Source organism: Danio rerio, chromosome 8 (genome assembly GCF_052040795.2).
Source record: "Danio rerio strain M-AB ecotype USA chromosome 8, GRCz13ab, whole genome shotgun sequence".
Taxonomy (NCBI): Eukaryota; Metazoa; Chordata; class Actinopteri; order Cypriniformes; family Danionidae; genus Danio; species Danio rerio.
Window position 1 is genome coordinate 33235579 of NC_141028.1, and position 26311 is coordinate 33261889.

Sequence of the window (26311 nt, forward strand, 5' to 3'; positions counted from 1 at the left end):
TGAAATTATTTACCTAGGACAGTAAGGTCTGACATTGCGTAGACAAGTCTTGTCACTCACTCAGAATATGAAGTCATGGTGCAGTGGGAAAAGAATGAATATTTTGTATGACTCCCATGAGCTTGGAGGACTGCAGCCATACATCTCTGCAATGACTCAAATAACTTATTAATAAAGTCATCTGGAAGGGCAAAGGAAGCATTCTTGCAGGACTCCCGGAGTTCATCAAGAGTCTTTGAATTTATCTTCAATGCCCCCTCAATCATTTTACCCCAGACATGCTAAATAATGTTCGTATCTGGTGACTGGGCTGGCCAATCCTGGAGCACCTTGACCTTATTTGCTTTTAAAAACTTTTTATGTGGAGAGTGAGATATGAAAAGGAGTGCTATCCTGCTGAAGAATTTGCCCTCTCCTGTGGTTTGTAATGTAATGGTCAGCACAAATGTCTTAATACCTCAGGCTGTTGATGTTGCCACCCACTCTGCAGATCTCTCACATGCCCCCATACTGAATGTAACCTCTAACCATGATTTTTCCTTCACCAAACCTGACTGATTTCTGTGAGAATCTTGGGTCCATGTGGGTTCCAATAGGTCTTCTGCAGTATTTATGATGATTAGGATGCAGTTCAACAGATGATTCATCAGAAAACCTTTATCTACCTTCTACCACATTTTCAAATGATCAACTACATGTTGGTCAATGTTTTATTTATTGCTCTGGGATCAACAACTGGGATCGATGACAAGACTTTTGTCAGGCAGTGTACTCTATAATTTAATTTATTTATGTAATGGCAAAACTTAATTTTCGTTAGTTAGCTTTATACGCATATCTAACTGACTCAATAGGCAATTCTTCTGTTAATGCTTTCAATGTTCTGTTTTTTCCTTACTTTTTTGTGGAAACTTTCATTTTCATTTTCCCATAAGGGAACATACATTGATCATAAATAATCCACAAATGTGTGCCGTTTCTGTCAGTGTTTAAAAATAAAGATCCCAATTTTTGTCCATTTTCACAAGTATTCACAAAAACAGTACAACAGATTCATTTAAAAAAAGGTTTATTACAAATATGTACACTCGTATAAAAAGCTTGAAATTTACACAGGCATTGAAATGAACAGCAATAGCCCATACAGTGATGCCTAACAGTAATCCACCTCTTTTTTACTTAAGCATTGTTTTCAAATGTAAAAAAACATAAAACTTTCTGACCAAGTAATGTTTTGCTGTGTTTTGCTCAGTGCTCCTTTTAGTTTAAACAATCCATGTACAGTGTCTCATATAAATACACATGTATTGTCAGAAGAAAGCTTGAATGAAATGTTACTAGCAATAATCAGTGCAATCACAGTCAACAAAAAACCCATAAAACCAATGACAAAGCTTCTCCAACGACGCTTAGCTACCATAAAATGAGCCGAAAACAGTCAGACATTGAATATCTCCCTTTTAACCCTTTAACATCCACTCTTTTTGGTTAAATTGTGTTCTTGACACTGCTCTAAGTGAATTTTGAGTTTTAATGATAACCAACCAGGCAGTTATGATGCCTTTTAAAGGGTTAAATATAATTTAACCTGCTTATTGACTGTTGACTATCAAACAACCTGCCTTTGGCTTTATACAGCAGAGATGCATGCACATGCATCTCTAGTCCATTTTGTGTCATATTTACGTCTAATTCCTTCTCTCGTCTTCATTTATCAGACCAGAAGTTTGGTGTGGTTGTGGTTGGACTGCTCGAATCTTTGCGAGCCCTTTTGGGGCTGTAACCTGGTGAATGGATGAAGGTTGGACTGCTTGGTGGAGATGAAGATGACGAAGAAGAGGATGAATGACAGGATGAAGATGATGCTTTGAGCTGGAGCCATTTATCGCCTAACGCCTTGGCAAAATGGTCGTCTACAGACACGCTGATGGACGTGGCTCTGTGGTAGTTAATGCCGAGGCTCCTCTGGAAATGCTCTTCGACGTGGTCATAACTGTGTTTGCTTACAGCTGTGGAGATACAATCAGATAGAGGTGCGTATGAAATATTCATTCTGATGAGCAGAAATGTGCATGGACTTGTTAAAGGACAAGAGCCAAGATTATGCGCATCTTTGTACTTACCAGTTGAGTGATTGCAGCAGTCCTGCTTTGTTGACCTTGATGCAGAAGAGACGCAAGTGATGACAGATGGCCGCATCTGAAAAAGACAAGAGAAGGTAAGATCATTTTTGTGGACACATTTCATTGTATGTTAAGCAGTGATTCAGCTTGTGACTATTGTGTTTCGAATTATGGGCTGCACTTTCTGTTTGGGAAAATCTCACTTGTCAACCTCTGGATATTCATCTATATTTGCGCATTTGCACACTGTAAAACCCAACAGTCAACTTTATCAAATGAAATGAGTGTAGGTAACTCAACATTGACTGAAAGTTAATTCTACTCATTTGAAAAGAGTTTTGAACTCAGTGTGGAAGGTAATGAGTTAATTAAATTCCTCATTACTTCAACTTAATTGGAGTAAGTTCACAGTACTCATATTCAGTACTTTAACTTATTGGGTTTTACAGTACTCGGTTGGTTTGAGTTCTCTTGATTTTATTGGGTTTTACTGAGCTCAAATTGCTTCAGTTACTCAAATGGATTAAGTTTACATCACTCATTTGTTTTTCAAATTAAATGGTTTGTTGCAATCGGTTTTCTTAAATGGTTTGAGTTGCCATAACTTATTGGGTTTAACAGTGCATTGAATTTGTATGGAATCTACTTATGCAAATACTTAATTTAGCTTTTGATGTGAAACCAGGAATTAAAACAGCATTTTAAGTAAATTCGTTGTAATTTAAGTTGACTTGCCTTAATTTTTATATATTTAGTTTATGTCATAATTTTAAGACAACAGGTGTACTAATACTTACTAATTTACTATATTTTACTATATTTACTATAATTTACGAAGACTTTTTTATAGTGTAAGGTTGTGCTACAAATAATCCATATACAAAGTGAAAAATTAATTAGAGGTGCTTTGGGATATGTGCTTCTTTTTCATCATGAAAATAATGTTGTGCTTGACACTTTAATGTGACATAAGTATGTTCCTCGACATGATTTATTTGTATTTCCTACAGTACAGTAATAGTGGTCACAATAAGGTCCCATTAGTTCATTTCAGCCAATGTATTTACTAACATGAACTAATAATGAACAATACACTGTAAAACCCAAAAAATTAAGGTAACTCAAACCGTTTGAGGAAACCAATTGCTACAAACCATTTAAAGTTAAAAACTATTCTATATGAGTAATGTGAACTAACTCCAATTAAGTTGAAGTAATGAGGTATTTAATTAACTCATTACTTTCCACAGTGAGTTCAAAACTCTTTTCAAATGAGAAACTTTCAGTCAATTTTGAGTTAACTACTCTCATTTCATTTGATTAAGTCAACGACTTCTACCATTCTACCATTTATTATTCCTCGTTCAACATTTACTAAAATCCAAAGTAGTGTTTGTTAACATTATTTAATGCACTGTAAGTTAACATGGACTAACAATGAATGACTATATTTCCATTATCAACATTAACAAAGAAGAATAAATACTGTAATAAATGGATTCATTATGTTTTTATGTTAGTTAACTTATGTTAGTAACTTTATGTTAACGTTAACTTAACTCTCGCATTCAATCTGCCCAGTTGGTGGAATGAACTCCCTAACTGCATCAGAACGGCAGAGTCACTCGCTGTCTTCAAGAAACGACTTAAAAGTCAACTATTTAGTCTCCACTTTCCTTATTAATCTGCAATTTCCTCGCTGGCTCCACCACTAATTACTACAAAAAATAAAAAATGTACTAATGTTTTGCTTCTTACACTTTCTTTACATACCTGAAACTTGTCTACAGCGCTTATTCATTGTTGCTTTTATTGTTGTGTAAATTGCTTCCCTTTCCTCATTTGTAAGTCGCTTTGGATAAAAGTGTCTGCTAAATGACTAAATGTAAATGTAAACTTATGGACTCTTATTGTATAGTGTTGCAGTAATATTCAATATATGCCTGCAGTGGATAAACTCATCTCAAGTTTTGGGTCATTGATGATCTGCTAATGGAAATTCATATATGATTTAATACAGTAGTTAAAATTAGAAGTGTATCATTTCATCAAAGTTGTCTTAAAGCAATTGAACACCTATCTTGTCCTAGGACAGTTTTGAAAAACATTTTTGATTCCCTACTGTTACCTTCTAATATCAGATGGATGAACTATGAGGAGAATAATGGCACCTCTTTGTAATCAGTTTTTTTAAATACTTCACTGATTGTTTACAGTTGAACTGAAGTTACTCCCATAATTTACACAAAGCATGATGGGCAAAGAAAAAAAAAAAATTGGATAAAGGAGCTTTCGACATGGCAAATGAATAAGATGAATAAGGAGCTGGGGGTTTAAGACGATTTCTCCATCAACCCTGATGCCGCTATCAGGTCAACAACAGCACTGGTTTGGTGTGTTGAGACTTGTTGACAACATTCCTCCACCCATTGCTCACATTTTCTCCCTGAATCCGGCTGGATTGCATATCTGAGGCAGGCATAGGCCTGTCCGCAGTCTAAAGAGCCACTCTCTCAGGAACACAGAAGTGTTGTGTCTGAGATGGTAAGTGAGGAAGAACAGGCTGCTGTGGCCTGGGGACAGATTCTCAGCGGTGGACGGTTTAATACACCAAACATGTCATTCAGCACGTACTGATGAAGGAGAGGATGAGAGGACACAAATTGGTCTTTTATTATGGATTATCATGTAGCTTTAAACACTGTTTCGTAATATTTACAGATTTTGATACAATAATATTGTTAATTAATATTATTTGTAATCATATTAAATAATAATTATTTTTATTACATTCAAAACATGTACAACACAATATAATAATTATATTTAAATTGTATACTATTAAAGATAATACTGATGTTGAATATACTGATAAAATCTATCATACGTTTTAATTTTTTTGTTAGTATTGAAATGACAATAAATTAATCATATAATCTAAATTTGAAATTTATATATATATATGAGATATGTAATATCATAAAATATAATAGTAAGAGTAGTTATAATCACCTGTATTTGTGTTGTGGCTTTGTTTTGGCTCTCTGTTTTCTCTGGTTCTGGTCGTGGTTTCTTGATCAGAGCCAGAGGCTCGTCCATGACTGGGCTGGAGAACACTGGGCTGGGGATCAGGTGAGTGGGGCTCGCTGTCGGGCTCCATGTGGATGTGGGGCTTTCAGGAATACTGAACCCAGATGACCTGCGGGCACTGTTGGCCACACACTTACTGAGGGCCCTTTCTCTTCTGAAACACAAAGTTCAAGAATTCATGACCAAACTAACCTTTATTATATTTAGCATCACATGTCATAGTTTCTGGGTCTTTACACTGTAACAAATGTTGGAAGCCAATACAAAATGGTACTAATATACGCAAAAAGTGTTCGGTAACACTTTTGAAAAACATGATCATAATGTTTATATCCGTTCCTAATATCAGAATGTCAGACATGAAGTGATTCGTCTTTTATAAATGGCTACCTGTTAGTGACTCGGAAGTAGCAATTCCAGAGAGGGAACGACGGGATATTGTAAATGATTGTCTTCAATGTGTGATACATCTAAACCGTGGTCATGAATGGCTAATTAAGTTTTCTTAATTCAAATGAGTAGAGGCTTGGACCTGGAAATTGTTTTCAATATGTCAAAGCTTAACATGAAATGTTCAGATATTTTCTTTTTAGATTTTATGTGTACGGTCCATATTAAATTCCAGCTAAGTTGCTTTGCTCTCACCACTAACCAGAACATTTTGTTTTATTCTTGCTCTTCTCTAAAGGCCACCTACTGGCAGAGAGTGAATTTGCATTTTTATTCAGCATCTCTACTGTTTTTTTGGGGGGGTATATTTTAATGTAGCATATTTTTCACAAAGCATCTTTCTGCTTATGGCGTCGCAGTGGCATATTAGGTAGTGCTGTTGCCTCACAGCATGAAGGTCGCTGGTTGGCGTTTCTGTGTGGAGTTTGCATTTGCGTGGGTTTCCTCTGGGTGCTCCGGTTTCCCCCACAGTCCAAAGATATGTGGTATAGTTGAATTGGGAAGGCTAAATTGTGAGTGTGTATGGATGTTTCCCAGAGATGGGTTGCAGCTGGAAGAACATCCGCTGCGTAAAACATATGCTGGATATGTTGGCGGTTCATTCCGCTGTGGCGACCCTGAATTAATAAAGGGACTAAGCCGAAAAGAAAATGAATGAATGAATCTCTGCTTTGTTTTGAAGTTATACAATCTAATTTGATTGCAAAAACATTTTAAAAATATATCAGAAATAGGTAGCTAATTCGAATCAGTCAACTTACTAGTTCAAAAAAGTAATCTAAAAGTAAATAAATAGCGGTGCATCACTACTTCACTGCAGCATATCTGTGGTGGACGGTACACAGTGACAGGATATTAATTTACCTCTCCTCAAGCGTCCGTCCTCTGTCTGAACTGTGCTTGCGCTTCATGGGGTGTGCGGGGCGCATGCGCACTCTGTCGCTGGTCATGTGCCGAAATCTGTCTTCGCTCCTCAGATTGGGCTGTCCTGTGAAAAGATGAGCGTGTGACTTCAGTTATGATGAATGGCATCGCTTCAGGGCGCTCACACGGTCACTGCCAGTCACCAACTCGCTTGCTTGTGAAAAGGTGTGGCAAACAAGTAAACAACTAACTCTTAATCCTTGGAATTGCATCACTGCGTGTGTATCTTAATTGTGGGAAAAAACGTTGTCGGGCCACCGTTAAATGTAAACTCCGTTAAGTGGCAAAGCGAGCCCGACCGGCTCTGTCAGTATTACTGGAGAACTACCCAGCTGATTCACCGCTAACGGTAAATGTCATTCACATTTGGAAAACATACAAGGCAAAAAAAAAAAAAAAAAAAAAAAACGACGACATCAGTGAAAAAAACAAATGATGATATCGCTGGCTTGTTATTCACACTGCGTTGAGGGGCAAAACAGGCTTTGTAGGTTAAAGCATGTGGTTCACAGCATGTTTACCCAACATAACGATAGTAACAGACTAATCCAAACTGAAATACACTTTGGCATTCACATGCTAATATAGTCAACAGTGTCATGCAAAGGTTGCCATTATTGTTGTCACAGTGTATCTGTCACATGTTGAGACTGAAAACACTTATTAAGTGCTCAACTTTTAGTCTCTAAAATTATTTGCTATGTAGGATTTGATTCTTATTGAATATTCAATGATACATAAGAAAACATATTAATACTGTTTTGCAGACTAATTTACAATGTGTAAACTTTTTTGCTACTTTATGCACCCTAACTTATCCATTGTTTATTACCTCACAACATTACCTATACATAATTAGTACAATATTATACTAAAGACAATGCTTTAAAGATAATATTTAACATATATTTATGTATTGTTTAATGTTTATAATGAAATGTTAATTGTATAATTTAAATTCAAGATGCTATTAAATATTTTAAAAATATTATATTAAATGTTTTATATTTATATTTTAATATAAAACAGCTCATATTATTTATATGTCTGTATTTTAATGACTATATTTAAAAAAAAAATTATTATTATTTTTAATTATGTTAAAATTATATTTACAGTATAGGTAAAATTTTGCCAAATAATTTCACTAATATGTTGCAAATCTTGGTTTTGAAGTATTTGCAACAAACCATTTTTACCAGGCTGATTATTATTCATGTATAAAACATGTTTGCAAAATTATGACAAAAATTGTAAAAATTATGTATTTATTTGAGGTTCTTGTTTTAAGCCTGGTTTAAGTTGCCGAGTTTGAAACTTTTATGAAACATGCATGCATCTGACATCTGACATCCTGAAATTAATTTTAAATGACTAATTAATAAATGATAAACCATGGTAAAAATGCTTAATTGTCAACATTTTAATGTCGTTCTTTTTTATTAGTTATAAAATATATTTAATGTTTAAGTATAAAACGTATAAAGTGTTTATAATGACTCATTATTTGCTCTTAAGAAATTTCAAAGCATCTTTAGAAGATTTCCTAACAACAATTAACATCAGAATAAAGTTAGAAATTTGTGCAACTTCCAGTAACTCACTAATGAGTCATTCATTACCATTGTCATTGTCAGATTTTACACGTGAATGTTTGCTACACACAACTCTTAACTTTCTAAAGTAGTGCTGAAACAAGGCTCATAGTCTGTGAATATCAAATCAAACACAAATATATTCGACCAGTCAGGACCTGTGTCGATTTGATAGCTGATTAGCATCTTGAGGTATTGCAGCCTTGAATGAAGTGTAGCGGTAGGCGCTATCGGACTTCAAGCGGATAACGTTCACTAAATGCTCAAATGGCTCGGGCGATGAGGGGGCATTGTTGGCACAGCCTTCATACACACTCACAGATCTGCAGAGCGCTGGACTGTGACAAGGCAGCTTGACTCTGCATGACAGTGGATGGGGGATTGAGTGTAAACCACACCTTAAACCTTGACTGATGACTGATTTTTAGTGCCTCAGGGAGGGATATTTTTCTAGGGGAGATTAAAAACCAAAAAAAGAAGAAAAGAAAACCCACATCCTTTTCGTTATCTCTTATTATCTCTTTCATTTAAAGTCTAAAAACACACATCAAGTCCTCATCTCAACTGACATTTAAAATATGAAAATATTTGAATACTTTCAAAATTATTTAATTTATATAGACTTTACACTTCAAAATGCTGCATTGTTTTAACTCAAATTTGAGACAAACATGGTTAAAAGTTTAATTAAAAATTTAACCCAACATTTTGACTTGCTCATATTTGACCCAAAGTTGGGTTAAAACAACAAAGCATTTTTAGAGTGCACTATTTAAGCTGCATAAATAGTCATGTATAACATAATTGCCACAATACATTTTCTTCTATTGCTCTGTTCATTAATCTAATAATAATGATAATTAAACAATTATTACAGATAGCATGCACACACAATGTTCTTAAACTGGCATTAGGTAACCAAAAAAGTGATAATTACCCTCTAAGATGTATACTTTGAAACCACTGCTCATCCTGGTTATGTAGTGGAAATTAGTGACCGCCATTCCTGAATCTTCAGCGCACAATTCTTCTAAATCTGAGTTGAGTTGTGAATTGTTCCTCGCTCAGCGTTTGAATTGTCAGTGAGCTGCACTGCTCTGTGCTTTCCATCAACATGCCTCTGCGGCTTCTTATTGGCTGGCTGAAGGCCAAGCCCATCCCTCTGCTTTTGTTAGCATGAGGCGACCTTCTAACACAGGTGCCTTATGGGAGGAGGCAAACCAAAAGCTGTGAATTGCCTGTTGTCCATCAACCCCCCCCCCCGCCCCCAATATTTAAAAAAGAAATGACATCCGAATTTCATTTGAATATAAAATTAGCAAAATGAAAATGCGTGTTATATTAGTTTAATAATTTATGATCAGACACAACAAACAAATTCTAGGCGAGATGAGATTTCATAAATATATAAAGAAATGTGTATCTGTTTATGTGACCTCATAGGATTACTGTGGCAGGCAGGTTGTTCGAAATAAAACAATAAGGTCGTACATTGGACCTTTTTCTCCAAGTATCAACACGCCAGGGAGCAATGAATGGTTTCCCTGTTATGTTATGATTCTTCTTGAGAAACAGATTTCCTGGCATTACAAACTTAAAATTCCACGATTTCGATGATATTTACTGACTAATGCACTTCTATAAGGGTGATTGTATACATAATATATATAATATAATATAATATAATATAATATAATATAATATAATATAATATAATATAATATAATATAATATAATATAATATAATATAATATAATATAATATAGATATTAATGTAAAACTGATAAAAAATTATATTCAATTCAAAGGATTGGTGATTTTGCTTTAGCATATAATGACAATGTTTTTGATCATTTGAATTCAAAGCTACATTGCCACATAGCTGCCAGTACTTTAGACTTTTTAGTGTGACACAATCCTTTAGAAATGTGTCATTTACATTCAATATAGTGCATACAACTCAAGGCACTCATATGCTAATGTGTTGCACAAGAAACATTTCCTGGGCTTATTAATGAAGTGTTGTGCTGCTTCTTTTTTGGTGATGTTTTATTGAATGAAGAGTTTGAAAAGACAGATTATAATTATTTAAATTATAACATTATTTTAGTATATAAATGTCTTTATCATCATTCGTTCATTTAATGTATGCATTCTGTGATTTCCCCCCTGTCAAATATGTCAAATATAGTATTTTGAAAATATTTTGCAAGTATAAATGCAAGTAGGCATGGGCTGGTTTAAGATTGTGATAGTATGATAACCTTGCATAAAATATCATGTATTATGGTTTCACAGTACTTTGATTACTGCTCTAAAATAAGTTCTTTGTAAATGTCTGGGTACAAAACAATAACTTTTTCCACATTGAACACAGTATATTTTCTTTAAAAAAAACAATAAAAATATTTTGAACAGTAGCTTTTGATGTGAAGGGTCCTTTTCTGCTGGAGGTACTGTTGCCCTAAAAAACTAATTAAAATAGTCAAGAAAACAAAAACAAACCAAAAAAAAAAAAAAAAAGTCAGAACATAACAGAACATTCTGGCGTTTTTTTAAACCATGACATTTTCCAAAATGTGCACTTCAGTGAACTGAGCTTCTTTTATCCACTAAACTTCAATTGTAATAATGTCACATCATCATGCAGAATGTGATCATCATTTTAGTAACTTTTTTAGTACTATTTCAGTAACTTAAGAAGTGACATTATTAAAATCCACTTTTTTTTATATACATTATTCTGGCGATAAACTCATATGGAATTATAAAAATGTTAAACACTACTCAAAACCACTAGCTTTCCAAATCCTTTTGGAACTTCACCATCCCACTTTTCCTTCCCTGGATCCTTTCAGAATCCACAAACAAGTCCTGCTCTGTCTTTTGTTTCCTCTCTAGGAGTCAGCACCTGTCGACAACCCCTCCCCGGCCCTGATCTAAAATCTCACCCGACTGCATTTTTCAGAGTGTTTAGCCCACCTGAGCTGCAGTCATTCCACCCATCTTGCCCATACATGCACTTATGTTGTGTGAGTTTTCAACCTTTATGCATTGGGCCTTTTCTTTCCACAGATCTGTTTCTCCTATTTCTGTTTTGGCAGAAGGACAAAGACTTGAGAGTGTTGAAGAGAGCTTTGTACGGCGTGATCCTGCCTGAGCATGCTAAAGCCACAAATGCTTACATACATGACTGAAACACACTCCCTCTGGACACACAGTTAACCACATTTCCATTACAAGGAAATCATTTAGAGTGTTGCTGACTACACAAGGACAACCTTTGAACATATATTTTTTTAACCCCTTAAGTGTCGCGTTAACTAAATTTAATTATTCATTTTTATAACTACACATTTTGAGCCCACTTTATAAAGTATGTGATATAGCTCATAAGTGATATATGCATATTATATAAAATTTCTTCAAGGTGTATATAAAAATGAAGAATTTGAATGCAAATATTTCTAAGTGCCATCTAGAATTATGCTCTTAAATGAACAATTTGCAGGCTCTTGTGTGTAGGTTCAGTATTTTCACTGAATAGGACAATGAATAGGTTCTTTTGGTTGTCTTTACAGTGGATTCATTGAACATAAACTCGTGCTCATTTTAGAAGAAAAATTCAGATTGCACTTAAAGGTCTTTGCATTCGAACTCTTCAAATATATATTAACTGAAAAACCGTCCCACATTAGGGTGTTAAAACAGTTAAAGGGATAGTTAGATTTTTATCATCGTGCTTTAAACTCTTCTGAGATTCTTTCTCATGTTGAACACAAAATATATTATTAGAAGAATGTTGAAGACCGGTAGCCATTGATTTGAATGATTATTTTTATTTTAGCTATGGATGTCAGTTCCTGTTTATAACATTCTTCATCTTATATTTTCAGCTGAAAATTTTTAATTATTTGAAAGCGAGTAATTTTGGGTGAACTGTTTCTCAATTTCTAGAATACAGACAATATAGGTACAGCAATTTACTTAGAACCATGTGTACAGTGTGAATTCTCTTTGCTCACACTGTTTATTTTGTAACATTCTCTGTGAGTCTGCTGTGATTGATTGCCTCTCACTACCTGCGATTTAGCATTGTAATCAACTACTGTAAATATTTACTGTACTTAATCCCCATCATTATTGGATTGTCATCTGTTTTGAAACCGCATTTCCCATGATGCCACACACAACTCAATACAGACCGGTGAGAAAGTTTCTCACAATTATTCCAGTGCTGAGGTTTCCAATTTGGTTAAATGGGACACTATGGACCTCTTTGTGGAAGGCTATGTATATCTGAAGGTCAAATTGTGACTATATTTTGTGCTGAGTCTGACTGAAAGAAGTACCAAACACGCTTTCATTGTTGTTTGGCGTCACATAGGGAGTGGCGACATCTTGTGGTTGAAATTCGGCATTTTGTCACCACCATAAACTGTAAAATATAGGTCACCACCGATTTATTCATCGCGTTTAACCCAAAAAATACGGTTCACACAACGTGCTTTGCGTATATTCAATTGTCAACCAAATAAGAAAATAAGAATTTCACTCAAAACAGTTTTTTTTGGCTTGAGATTGGTGTCATGTGGGAAAATTTGGCGGGAAGTAAATGTTGCGATAGAAGCTGTTTCGGTAAAACGGAATGCATATGCTTTTTAACAGTTGAACAGGCACGTTAAATACAGCAATATTTATTTGACTACATGTCTATATAACATATAAAGCACTTTTAAATATGGCTTTTAGTCACATTGCTATATTGGCACTTGCTCTTGAAGAGGCTTGTTACATTATGTAATTTTTAGACAACAGCCCAATACAATATTGATTTAATTAAAAATATTTGAATATCAAAAATATTGGGTGGAATAACACTTAAAACAGTTGTTACCTTTAAATAAAAACGAAAGAGTTTATCAGATTAAAATGACACAATTTTACCAAAGTAGGCTACAAATATATAAAAAGTCATTTAATTGAAACTTAAAACTAAACTAAAATTTCCAATCTTTAGACACATTTAAAATGTTTTCCCAGATAAACTAGGTCTTTATACAAGAAACTGATGCCTTTTACTTTAGGATCCCCCTGATGGCGATCATATTTAGGATTTTATAATCAAAAAGAATAAAAATATAAAAATTGTTAAAACATTATGTAGCCATAAACTCATATAGACTTTGAAGAATATGTTTATTTATTTATTTAATTAAATATGCAGATAGTGGCATGCTGGCTGTTTTCATATGTATGTTAGGTGTATTTGTAAATGGTGTCTGTTGTCATGAATAACACTGACTGTCAGAGCCAGTCATGAGTTTGTTTATGAATAGTTTTTCTCATTCACTAATGGAAGAGCTTTGTGAAGCTGGGTCTAAGCTTCCTTTGTTAAATTAATGGCTCAGAATTAGGGTCAACACCAAAAATTGACACTTCAATTCATGTCATGCATACTGTATGGACAGACTTGAGCAACTGGTTCCTATTAATGTATCAACTATTTTCTGAAAGAAAGGTACATTTTCCCTGTAAAACAGCTCACTAACAATTAGAAAAAGATATAATAATAATTGAGTTTTATTGTATACCACTGCAGTTTGTACCAAAAAAAAACAAAAAAAAAAAAAAAAACAAAGAACAGCAAACACTGAAAAATCTGGAAAAAAGCAACAAAACAAATGAGACATACCAAAAGTTACAACTATTACTGTTTTAAATCAGGTTTGAGGGCAGAAAAATATAAATCTGTTTAGTGAATGAATGAATAAATGCATAAATAAAATGAATAGCAAATAAAAATAGCTGTTTAAACAAACAAACAAACAAATTAATTAATTAAGCAAAGATGTGTTAAATTGAACAAAATCATTTTAATAAATGATTAATAAAAAGCAAAATTGTATTAATATAGGAAAATTAAATACAAAATACATTACAAATATACTTAAAAAAAAAAATATATATATATATATATATATATATATATATATATATATATATATATATATATATATATATATATATATATATATATATATATATATATACAAAAAGCAAAATGTTATTTTGTATTTAAAAATAGCAAAATGGATGTGTTGCATTTATCAAAATGGTCAATTTGTGTTTCTGTTTCAAATTAATGCTATTCCTCTTAACTTTTGAAATCCAAAAAATAATAAGTTGATTAACACTACATATTTGTATTAAAGTAAATTACATATAGAAATATAGAAAATATTTGTTTTAATTTGTTCTTGTAATATGTCGGGTCACACTTTATTTTGATGGTCTGTTTGTTGAATTAAGTTACATTGCATCTACATGTCAACTAATTCTCATTAGATTTTAAGTAGACTGTTAGGTTGGGGTTAGGGGTTAGGGTTAGGGTTCGTGTAAGTTGACATGTACTATACTTGCAAAGTTTCCTATAGTCAGTTAAATGTCTGTTGAAGGAGCAGTATCAGCGGATATTAAGCAGACAGTCTCGTACTCATATGGACCAACAAAATAAGGTGTTACCATATGTTATGGTTTCATTATATATATATATATATATATATATATATATATATATATATATATATATATATATATATATATTTTTTTTTTGTAATAACATTTCAAAATATTACAGTTTTCAACATAATTCTTTTATAAGCAGATATGGAATACAGTAGGAGACCACTTTAAAAGTATTTCTCTGGATGTACCTGTATTTATTAGGTATGGATTTGAGTAAACTTTTAACATTTGTTTTAATCCATAAGTCTAAAAATATTTCTATTGTCATTATGAGCCATTGAAAATCAGGGTTATTTAATCAAATATTGATTTCTTAACTCTGCTAAAGTTCTGACCTCTATACTTTTTATCTTATTATCCAAAAATGTACTGAAATCCAATACAGCCACTTGAAATGGCTATTTAGTGTCAGAGTAAGCCAAGCTAGAACGGACTGCTAAACAAATAAATGAATAAATGTGATAATAAATTATTTGACAATAAAAAATGCAAATCAAAATAGACAACATCCTATTAGATAATTAGCCCCTTTGGTAAAATGTAACACAAAGTATGCTTTTAAGATTTTAACTAAATATATTGCATCCTCAAACAGCAAATAAATAATTTAACATTTTTAATAATGTATGACTTTGCGTTTTCCTTTAACAATTCTTTATAGTTTTCATTAGGCAAAGATTGTGTTGAGAAAGAAACATTTTTTTCCCTCGTTGCAGACACTGAGCTTGACGGTACAGGAGGGGAAAGCCATTACAGACTGCAGTCCTCCTGTAATCTCTAGTGTAAAGCAGCTCTTGGATTGTATTGTGTGCCTGAAGGTGTCTGCAGCATTTTCTGCTAATGTGGGTGTTAACTGATTCACCACTCAAGGAAAGCACAAGAACAATGCTTTGTTTATTGATAGGGTCTGCCGTCTGTGCAAGGTAATTCATTATCAAACAAACATGGTCATATCAAAAGCTATAGCACGACAAAGGCTATGAATTCGAAATAGTTGAATATTCAAATAGAGTACGAACTCTTAGAAACACAAAGGCTGTAAATGTTTTGTGTTTAACGGGTGGAGCCTCTAAACATGATGTTCCTCCAGGAAAGACAATTAAGGGCTACTTGCCACACAGGCAGTGTGACAGTATAACATTTAGGTCACTTTTGTTCCTGCACAAAATCAATCATAAGTGTCCATTTTCCGAAATTGAGACTCAAACATTACCTGAAAGCTAAATAAGCTTCCATTGGTGTATGGTTTATAAGGATTGGACAATATGTGGCCAAGATATAATTATTTGAAAATCTGGAATCTGTGGATTAAAAAAAATGAAATAAAATAAATAAACAGAAATACTGAGAAAATCACCTTTAACACTATACAACTATATTTACGGTCACCCTTAAAACTGTATATAACTACAAAATATTTGCGGTTTATGATTAATGATTTGAACATTTTATTGAATTTTCCTAATTTCAAATGCACATGAATATCAAATAAAGATAAAAGCAGAACAATACAAAATAAATAAATACAATAAAAATAGTATATAAATTATGTAAACCAAACCAACACACATACAAGGAAAAAACAAAGAAAATAAAAAAAAAGTGGGAGTGGGGGTTGTGTGTCACAATGAAATTTTAAAATTTTCCACATTTATCAAAATAGATTTAAATTCATCCCTATTTATTATCATTTTTTTTTTTTGCAGAAAAGAAAAAAGTATGATTTTGACTATGTATCTTTGCAACATAAAACTGTTTTTATGTAACAGAATCACAAATATTTAACAAATTTAAATATTAACGTCTCATCCGTCTTTTGGATGAGACGTTAAACCGAGGTCCTAACTCTCTGTGGTCATTAAAAATCCCATGGCACTTCTCGTGAAAGAGTAGGGGTGTAACCCCGGTGTCCTGGCCAAAGTCCCTCTATCGGCCCATACGATCATGGCTTCCCAATCATCCCCTGCCACCGTATTGGCTCTATCACTGTCTCTCCACTCCACCAATAGCTGGTGTGTGGTGAGCGCACTGGCGCCGTTGTCCTGTGGCTGCCGTCGCATCATCCAAGTGGATGCTGCACACTGGTGATGGTGTGGAGAGACCCCCCCTCATGATTGTGAAGCGCTTTGGGTGTATGGCCATACACAATAAATGCGCTATATAAATACACATTACATTACATTACATTACATTACAAATTAACACTTATACTCAAACACTTAATTCAAAAGTGGTCCCAAGTTACAGTAAAAAACTGTAGAAATGCTATAGTAAAAATCCCTATATCCTGGTTAACAATAAGGTTCCTTAATTCAGTCAAATCCAGAATGATTCCCCTGGGTAAGAATAATTTTGGGCTTGATTGTATCTGGTGAAGTACTGTAAATCGATTTCCCAGATTTCTTGTTTTTATTTCATCATAAGTCATGTACATTTGAGTTTTTTTACTCTAATGTACGGGCTAAAGTTGATAAATCATTTTTATTCACTTAAATTTGATGTGTGTTATCATGGTGGTATTTAGTAGTTGTGTAAATGACACTGAGTCATTAGTTTGTTTCTCTGTGTGGGAAATGTAGTTTGTAATGAACACTGGTTCATTATATCACTTTCTCATTCACACTTATGTCTGTGTTTTTGTCTTTGTAACAAAGCTATGATGTGTAGATGTTAGTACTTCAAATCACTGGTGTATTAAAACTACAAATGCTGAAGTACGGTAATTTGCCATTAAATGAGATTTAATGTGTTGTAGAAATTAGAGTAGAAATATCTTTTACAGTTTGGACCATCAATTTAACTTTTTATCTGACAACCACTGATGCCATTTTTTTACCCATTTTTTTCTCCACATTTGTTACATGATCAGTTTTTAGTAACTTATTTTTTTATACATTCAAAAAATTGATAATTGAATTTCTTTATCTTTAAGGTGATGCTACAAAAGATATTGTTAATAATAATAAAATATAGGGCAACATGGTGGCTCAGTAATTAGCATGATCGATGGTTTGAGCCTCGGCTGGGTCAGTTGGCATTCCTGTGTGGAGTTTGCATGTTCTTCCTGTGTTGGCATGGGTTTCCTCCGGGTGCTCCGATTTCCCCCACAAGTCCAAGCACATGTGGTATAGTTGAATTGAATAAGCTAAATTAGCCGTAGTGTATGTGTGTGAATGAGAGTGTATGGGTATTTCCCAGTAATGGGTTGCAGCTGCCGGTTCATTTTGCTGTGGCGACCCCTGATTAATAAAGGGACTAAGCCAAAAAGAAAATGAATGAATTTATGTCTTCTTGAAACATAATTATTTAATATAATTTTTTTGCATAAAATAGGAAATATATAAACATGTATTTCCAAACTTTTTTACGTACAGAAATTTGTGTAATTTTTTGTACAGAAATTATTGTTTTTAGATATATAGCTGGTGTTGATGTTGGTTTTAAACACTTTGTTCAAAGTAGTCCAAAGTAAGTTGCAGTAAAAAAAACAAAACAGCAAAACACAGTAAAAATCTGTAACCTGGTTGAGAGTAAATTTCTTAATTAATATATATGATGAATAAGTGTAAATTGACTTTCTTTCCCTGCGTGACACTTTGCGTTTTATGCTTTATATTTCATGCGTATGATTGTTTTTGTCTGTGTAACAAAGGTATGATGTGCAGATGTTAGTACTTAAAATAATGAAATATGATAATTTACCGTAAAAATTTGAAATATCTTTTACAGTTTGTACCATAACTTTTACTAGATAATATACTGGCAACCACATCTGTCATTTTTTTAAATTGTAAATTGTACTGATTTCTTTTACAGTGTACTATCTCAGGTTTTGCTAAACATTCAGTTCTTAATAAATCAATTTATTGTTTTATACATTTTTTAATTGATAATTGAATAGTAGAAAATTTAATAGTATTGTTTTTGGTCCCACTTTAAATTAAGTGTCCTTAACTACTATGTACTTACATCAAAAAATAAATACAATGTACTTACTGTGTTTATAATGTGTTTAAGAACACTTGTGGTGCTTTTGAGTTGGTATAGAGGTTAGGTTATGGACAGGTTAGGTGGCATGGGTAGGTTTAAGGGAGGGTTAAGGTGTAAGGGATGGTCAACAGTGTATTTACAAATGTAATTACAAAAGTTAATTACAGATGTAATTACATGTATTTAATCAAGCATAAGTACACAGTGAATACATGTATTTACACAATAAGTACATTGTAACAAACTATTAATTCCTTTGTAAGTACATATTAGTTAAGGCCACTTAAGATAGTGAGACCCAACTGATAAACCAACAGACTTGTTGTGAGCTCTGAGGCTCTTAATCAGTTGTTCATTTTTGTTGCTGCATTTTTAAGCCATCTGTTTGCATTCATTCAACTTGTTTAAAAACAATAACATAATATGTTCAGACAAATGACCCATGTTGCTGTGTAAAAAAAAACTTCCACCAATCAGTGTCACAGCAAGCAAAGCACCCTTAGAATAAATCTTCAGCTCCGCCCAAACACATGAACTAAAGTAAATGATGTTTCCAATCTTATGACACTTCTGCACATTGTAAATTAATTTGAAATATATTATTAGCAAACCAACAACTTTAAAATAATTGTTTAATATTTCTGCATCCTTGTTAAATTGGCTGTGTCCTTCAAATTGCTTCATGCAATTGTAAAAAATTCTCTCATTATAAAGCCATTAAGTGTACAGTCTTGTATGGTTTTTTGGTCTGATTTTCATTCCTTTGCTTTTAATCATCATAATATAAACCTCTCTTTATTTTGTTGATTTTGTTCTCTGCTTGTAATGTTCTAATAAAATCTTTATAGGAAAAAATGCTTCTGGACCCCACTCTGCTGAAAAATGCTGCTGGGTGTGCACTTATGCACTCTATTGTCAGAAAGCAGCATGCTTTATACAAACTCAATGACACGTACATCACCAGAGAGAAGTCTGAAATTTCTGCGGAAGGCTAAAATTCTGACATTTTCATTAAACATTACAAGCTCTACAAAAACAAAATGTCAAAAAAAAAAAAATCTATAATATGCACTTTTACCAGAGTTTTCATTCTATTCCAACTTTCGAGTATGTGCCTATAGACATTTACTCTCAACAAAATTTAGAGAAAGAGAAACTAGAAAAAAAGGTGTGACCATTAGCCCTAGACTTATATTAACATGAACATATAGATCCTCTGTCCGTGGTGCTGAAATCACAGATAGGAAGCAGCATTGCATAGTAACTGTCCAAACTACTGAAAACCCATCCTCACTTCACAGAGAATCAAAATGCTTTTAAAAAAATCAACACTAAAGGGAAAACTTAATTAATTCATTAATTTATTCATTAAATGTTATTATTATTACAGCTAGGCATGGGTCGGTATAAGATTCTTATGGTATGCTAACCTTGGACAAAAAATGTTGTGGTTTCGGAGTATTTACTGCTCTAAATATGTTCTTTTAAATGAAAAAAAACACAATGTGCTTTATTTTAAGAAACATTTCAAATATTTTGGAACAGTAAACATGTCAGGCTAAATAATTCAAATAAATCATTGACTTCTGCTATCTTTATCAGTTGCAAGGGCATCTAGAAAAAAGGGCATCTATGGATATTTTTATTTTCTTTGGATATAACGTCACTGCACTGTTCAGGTCTATAGCATGCTTGGATGTTGGTTCATAAACTATTTGTTTTTTCAAATGATTGCTGAATCATGGGCTGACCAATAGCTTTTGATGTTGTTGAGTCTTTGCTGCTGGAGAACTGTGAATGTGACTTTTCCTAACCGTAAACATTGAAACAGGTTATAGTCCCATGCCTATAGTACACATTTTAAAACTATATATTTATTTATGATTTTTGTAATGAATATCCAAATGTTGTTAAATAATAAGGTGACACTGGGGTCAATAAAAAATCTTTTCTGACACTGCTTCAATACAGGCCTGTATTGATAAAATGTAGTATATAAATGCAATTTTAATATAAATAATAATTGTTAAAATTGTATTATGTTGTAATCTATTAAAACTATATAAAATAAATGACACAAACACAATAGAAAGAAATCGACATTTGCATTATATTTTATAGAACAATCATCAATTCAAAATGCATAATCGTGAGAGGTCTACTGCAAAACTTTACCTAAATTATTTTTGTTTGTTATTTTTGTTTGTATAGTTTTTTTTGTAAAATACATGAAAGATAAAAAAAAATAAACATGTATCACATGATGTCATAACACTTTATAATGTACAAGGACAGTCCTGCGGGATTTTATGTGTGTTGCTGAAGGGCACCATGGTGACAGTTCAGCATCTTCACCTGCAGAAGCTCTTTAATCACTGACAGCACCACCCACTGTCAATGATGCTCAGTCGAAGCCCCTCGCTTCTTTAAAACCAACACGAGCTCACGCTAAAGCAGTCTTTCCTCCCCATTCATCACTAAACACCATCCCGGAGCTGTCCCGTGCGTAAAGAACGTGCGCACCAGGAGAAACAGTTGATGGGTCAGGAGAAATGACGAGGGAAAACACTGGGCGGATTACCAGGATTGGATGGCACTAGTGATGCAATCCCTGCATCCTCCGAACCCCCAACCGGATCACGGAGAACCTGGCCGGAGATTTTGCCTCACCGACTTTCATTTATGACAGTTGTACCGTCACCGAGCGAGCAGCACACTTTTAACAAGTGCCTCTTCATTAGGGTCGTGTTTGTCTCCACGCCCGTGGAATAACATCTAAACATCAACATAAATGGAAGGAGAGCCTGATACCAATTGTTGAACGAGCTTTCCGGTGATGTAAGTGAATCAAGCATAATTATTTCTCCATGCATATTTATCGTGACCGTGATTAAAGCGTTAATTTGGTTTCTTTTATGTGTTGCAGTGCAAGTGTGAAGCACGATCTTTGCTTTGAGGTGCACCCTGGAGAATTGCGTATATCGACTCTTTTTCGCGTCTCATTTTTTGAACTGAAACACACGGCTGCATCCTAGGTATTGGACAGTTTATTGGTTTCCCATTCTTCTTGGATATTTTATTCGTGGTGCAAAACCTCTAGAGGGATAATTCACCGTCGCATCCCTTTTAATCTTCACAATGAATTACCTGCGACGTCGACTATCGGACAGTAATTTCATGTCCAACTTGCCCAATGGCTACATGGGCGATCTCCAGCGGCCCGATCCGCCGCAGCAGAGCCCAGCCCCGGTGCTCTCGCCCGGCTCTCAGGAGAGGCGTCAACCCGCCCCCAGCCAGTCCACCGGCGCCGGCTTCTTCTCCTCCATTTCGAACGCCGTCAAACAGACCACCGCCGCGGCCGCCGCCACCTTCAACGAGGCCACCGAGAGAGGCATCGGCTCGGGCAATGCTAAAATCCTCCTGGTCATTGACGACCAGCAGACCGACTGGTAAGTCGCATGAATAAAGAAATATGCGCTTTTTCAGTGAGCGTAAAGCCGGTTCACGAACAGATAATTGGAGCATTAGTGGTGTTTCTTTCATGTTTCTGCCTCACACCTGAGGTGCAGCTTGTGTTAATACAGGCCAAAAGGAGTCACTACATTAATGTCGTGACTCATTAGTCTGTGGGCCTTTTTTCTGGCACGCGCGCCCGTGTAGTTGTGGGTGTGCCCGCGCGTGTGTTTGTGCGCATTTCACTATTCAGTCTGGGCCGGTTAATGGAGGTGCAGACCCTACGGCAAATTTCCATTAGCCGTATAGTCCAGATTAAAAAGGAATGCTTTGTTGGGTTCAAGAGTAGACTTGCGCTGGTTGGAAAATAAGTAGTGGTTTGAAATAATGATGTAATTGAAGCTGTTTTGGAATTCTGAAAGGTGAATACAACTAGGATCAAATGTCCTATATTATATACCCAAAGAACTATATGCATTTCAATATGTATTATGACTATCAGAATGTCCTGTATAGAAGGGTTAATGGGTTGTCAGTTTATGGGTTCCTCAGAGAACTGTCCTTTTTTCATGGATGCAACAACCTCTGTGGTCTCCAGAGGTTTTCCCTGGTACGGGGATCTGAGGAACCCCACACTCTGCCTCAAGAATCTTTACCATATTAAAGTGTGTGATGTTGCTCTCACTTTTCCCATGAGGGCTAGTGACACATTTACTGGACTATTAACTTAACTGGAAAGAACATTTCAAATGCATATGGTGGAAACATTTATATCCATCCAGATCTATCTATCTATCTATCTATCTATCTATCTATCTATCTATCTATCTATCTATCTATCTATCTATCTATCTATCTGTCTGTCTGTCTGTCTGTCTGTCTGTCTGTCTGTCTGTCTGTCTGTCTGTCTGTCTGTCTGTCTGTCTGTCTGTCTGTCTGTCTGTCTGTCTGTCTGTCTGTCTGTCTGTCTGTCTGTCTGTCTGTCTGTCTGTCGAAAAAATGAACCAACGCATTATTTTAAATATGACCACTGTTTTGACATGAATTTGTATCTCTGCACTTGTATCTCTGTAACATACTTACAAAAGAACATTTGACAATAGTTGCACATACATTATTAAGTAAAATACATTAAAGTCACATAGTTCCAGTTTGCAGACACTGAAAAGCCTCCCCTGCACAAAGAATTCCTATTTGATGAAAATTCGAAATACACAATTTTCACACCATTTCAGTGTTGCATAATCTAGTTTGGATGCAGTTTAAGTGTTTTTGTTAACCATGACTCACAAGAGTGCAAAATGATGTTCTTTCTTATGGGTCTTTCTTCTTTCAGGGCAAAGGTGTTCAAAGGCAAAAAGGTTCATGGTGATTGTGACATCAAAGTAGAACAGGTGGGAGTTTTTCTTTATTCTTCTTAACCAGCATGGATGGCATCTTAACAGCATGTTTGTGTAATGAATTAAATGTCAGCAAAACATGCACTGGATAGATAATTCTGCTGTAAGTCTGAAAGGAAATTGCAAGGGTTTTTTCTGTTTCTTCAGTGCCAATTATTTTCATGTTTGTAACATGCCCCTAGTTTAATGAAATGCAAGATGTAATCTATTCTAGATGAGGATAAAGAAAATGAATTTGCTTTGTCAATGAAAAATATCCTATAATACAATTAGTCTTGCACAAAGCAGATTTAACGACAGCTTAACAAGAAGCCCAAAGTACTTTCTACCAGAAGAAATATTTTGCTATCGAACAACTGCTTGTTTGGTTAGAGTTTTACATGTAATACTAATAAGAACACCATAATCTTAGGATTTAGAAGACTTTGGCGATATTATGAAATACCAGACACAGAAAAACAAATGTCTTTTTTAAAAATTTCATTTCATGTTTTGATTTTTTTTAATGAAATGTCAGCTAAAATCCCTATAGTAGTTTATTCACAGCCACAATGGCAACCAGCAGGCCTCAGGTGCTGTTTTAGCGTATATACTTTAATGACATCACTTTACTGACGAAATGCATTGATCCATTCATTCCATCTGGTGATTTCTATTGATTTTTAAGGCTGATTTTTCTGAGGTGAATCTGGTGGCTCATGCAACGGGAAGCTATAGTGTGGATATTGAGGCCATCCGCAGTGGCAACAAAATCACAAAGTAGGTTTAACATCTGTTTTGCAACTCTCCCAGAACGTTTTTCCCATTTCACAGATGATTAATGAATTCAGCAGCTAATTACGCAAATGTTAAAGTGAGGATAATTAAAGATTTTTTTGACAATATTACTGTATAAAATTTCAAGCAGCAACCATGATTTAATCAAAGCAAAAATATGTAATGTATATATTACTGTATGTATAGACAAATTGACAGACAGACAGACAAACAGATAGATAGATAGATAGATAGATAGATAGATAGATAGATAGATAGATAGATAGATAGATAGATAGATAGATAGATAGATGGATAGATGGATAGATAGATAAATGTAATTGACTGATCATTGTATTTGATGAATTCTCTGGTCATTTAGGTGTATCAAGCCAGATTTTGTGCTGGTGCGACAGCATGCGTTCAGTATGGCCAAGAACGGCGACCACAGGAACATTGTGATTGGACTTCAGTATGCTGGTCTGCCAAGTGTCAACTCTCTTCACTCAGTCTACAACTTCTGTGACAAACCATGGGTGGTGAGCATTACACACATCAGCAAATACTGTACAACTGAGAATGTTCTGCTATCCAATAGAATGATATAATAAATAAAAAGGGAAGAGATAGAATGGGGCAAAGGCCTTTATATGATTCACGAGATTTAAATTGGATCAGATTTTTTCAGATTTATTTGTTTCAGAATTCATACTAACAAATCCCCCTGTGTCCTTCTTTGTTTTAAAAAGCAGACGACATTCGAAGGCAATTGTCATTTTAATTTGTAAGCAAAGCTGGTTCTGTAATCAGTAGTAAATCTCCACTGTTTGGTTTCAGATGAAGCAGCATTTACTATACAGTAATTTAATTCATTCATTTTCTTTTCGGCTTAGTCCCTTTATTAATCCGGGGTCGCCACAGCAGAATGAACCACCAACTTATCCAGCTATGTTTTACGATGCTCTTCCAGCTGCAAACCACCACTGGGAAACATTTATAGACGCTCATTTACACACCCTCACTACAGCCAATTTAGCTTACCTAATTCACCTGTACCACCTGTATGTATTTGGACTTGGGGGGGAACTACAGTAGCAGGAGGAAACCCATGCGAACACAGCGAGAACTTGCAAACTCCACACAGAAACGCCAAATGACCCAGCCGAGGCTCGAACCAGCGATCTTCTTGCTGTGAGGTGAACGTGCTACCTACTGCGTCATCGCGTCGCCCCTATACAGTAATTTGTACACATATATAGTTTTTCTGATCGAAGTCACTAGCTACGTTTCCATCCAGCTATTTTTTAAGTGCATTTTGGAGATGCGAATGAAACTAATGGATGGGAACACCTAGATGCTCATCATCTTTGAAAATGCACATAAAAAACTTATGCGCATAACTGATTAGGGTACACTTTTTATTCGATAAGAAAAGATGCGCATAAACTACGATTAAAACACTTTTACTGAACAAATTCCAAAATATTAATTAAACAAGGTCATGTTATTTCGTTATAATTGTTCATGTGATGCTGAAAATGTGTGTAAATGGACAAACCAGCAGGCTGAGCACATTGTAAAACATATGAAATGTTGTTTTGGCCATTCTAAAATGCTGTAACCATTTCAGTATTAGTGTTGTTATATTATTAATGACCTCCAGAACTGTCAAGAGCTTCTGTGTCTCACGCTTTCAAACGCCACCACGCAATCATTGCATGTCGGCATCGTCTTTTGAGGTGCAAGTCAAATATTGAATAAAGAAAAGATTCACGCAGCTTCTATTACCTCAGCAAATTTAGTTTTTACTTTTGATATTTGGCACCAGTTAATCAGGAAGTGATGATTTTGTTCTCGTTGACTCGTTGGATGGAAACGCTGCTTTATTTGCACGTTTTTTTATGCGATATTCCAGTTTATCACATAAATTTATTTCACAATTTCGGATAAAAACAAAGCCAATGATTACAGGTTTTTCAGCTTTCTTTAAAATATGGTGTTT

The 26311-nt window shown here is 34.5% G+C and overlaps 2 protein-coding genes across 3 annotated transcripts in view; one reads left to right on the forward strand and one right to left on the reverse strand.

Annotated features, from left to right (window-relative positions):
* Window positions 1-1052: 1052 nt before the first annotated feature.
* Window positions 1053-9266, reverse strand: vgll4l (vestigial like 4 like). Its single transcript, NM_001079998.1, is given in 5 exon segments — window positions 1053-2009; window positions 2124-2199; window positions 5136-5367; window positions 6528-6651; window positions 9120-9266. Coding segments are annotated over 5 exon segments (801 nt in total). The 5' UTR covers window positions 9187-9266; the 3' UTR covers window positions 1053-1707.
* A 12061-nt stretch (window positions 9267-21327) lies between these two features.
* The window catches only part of syn1 (synapsin I), a 28771-nt gene continuing 23787 nt past the window's right edge, over window positions 21328-26311 (forward strand). Inside the window, exons 1-5 of one of the 2 annotated variants that reach the window (NM_001126437.2) lie at window positions 21328-21538; window positions 21627-22149; window positions 23490-23547; window positions 24221-24312; window positions 24692-24848. In NM_001126437.2, the coding sequence (NP_001119909.1) occupies window positions 21839-22149; window positions 23490-23547; window positions 24221-24312; window positions 24692-24848 (618 nt within the window). In that variant the 5' untranslated portion in view covers window positions 21328-21538; window positions 21627-21838. The remainder of the gene's footprint in view (window positions 21539-21626; window positions 22150-23489; window positions 23548-24220; window positions 24313-24691; window positions 24849-26311) is intronic. The other variant, XM_087263759.1, reaches the window with a different exon arrangement.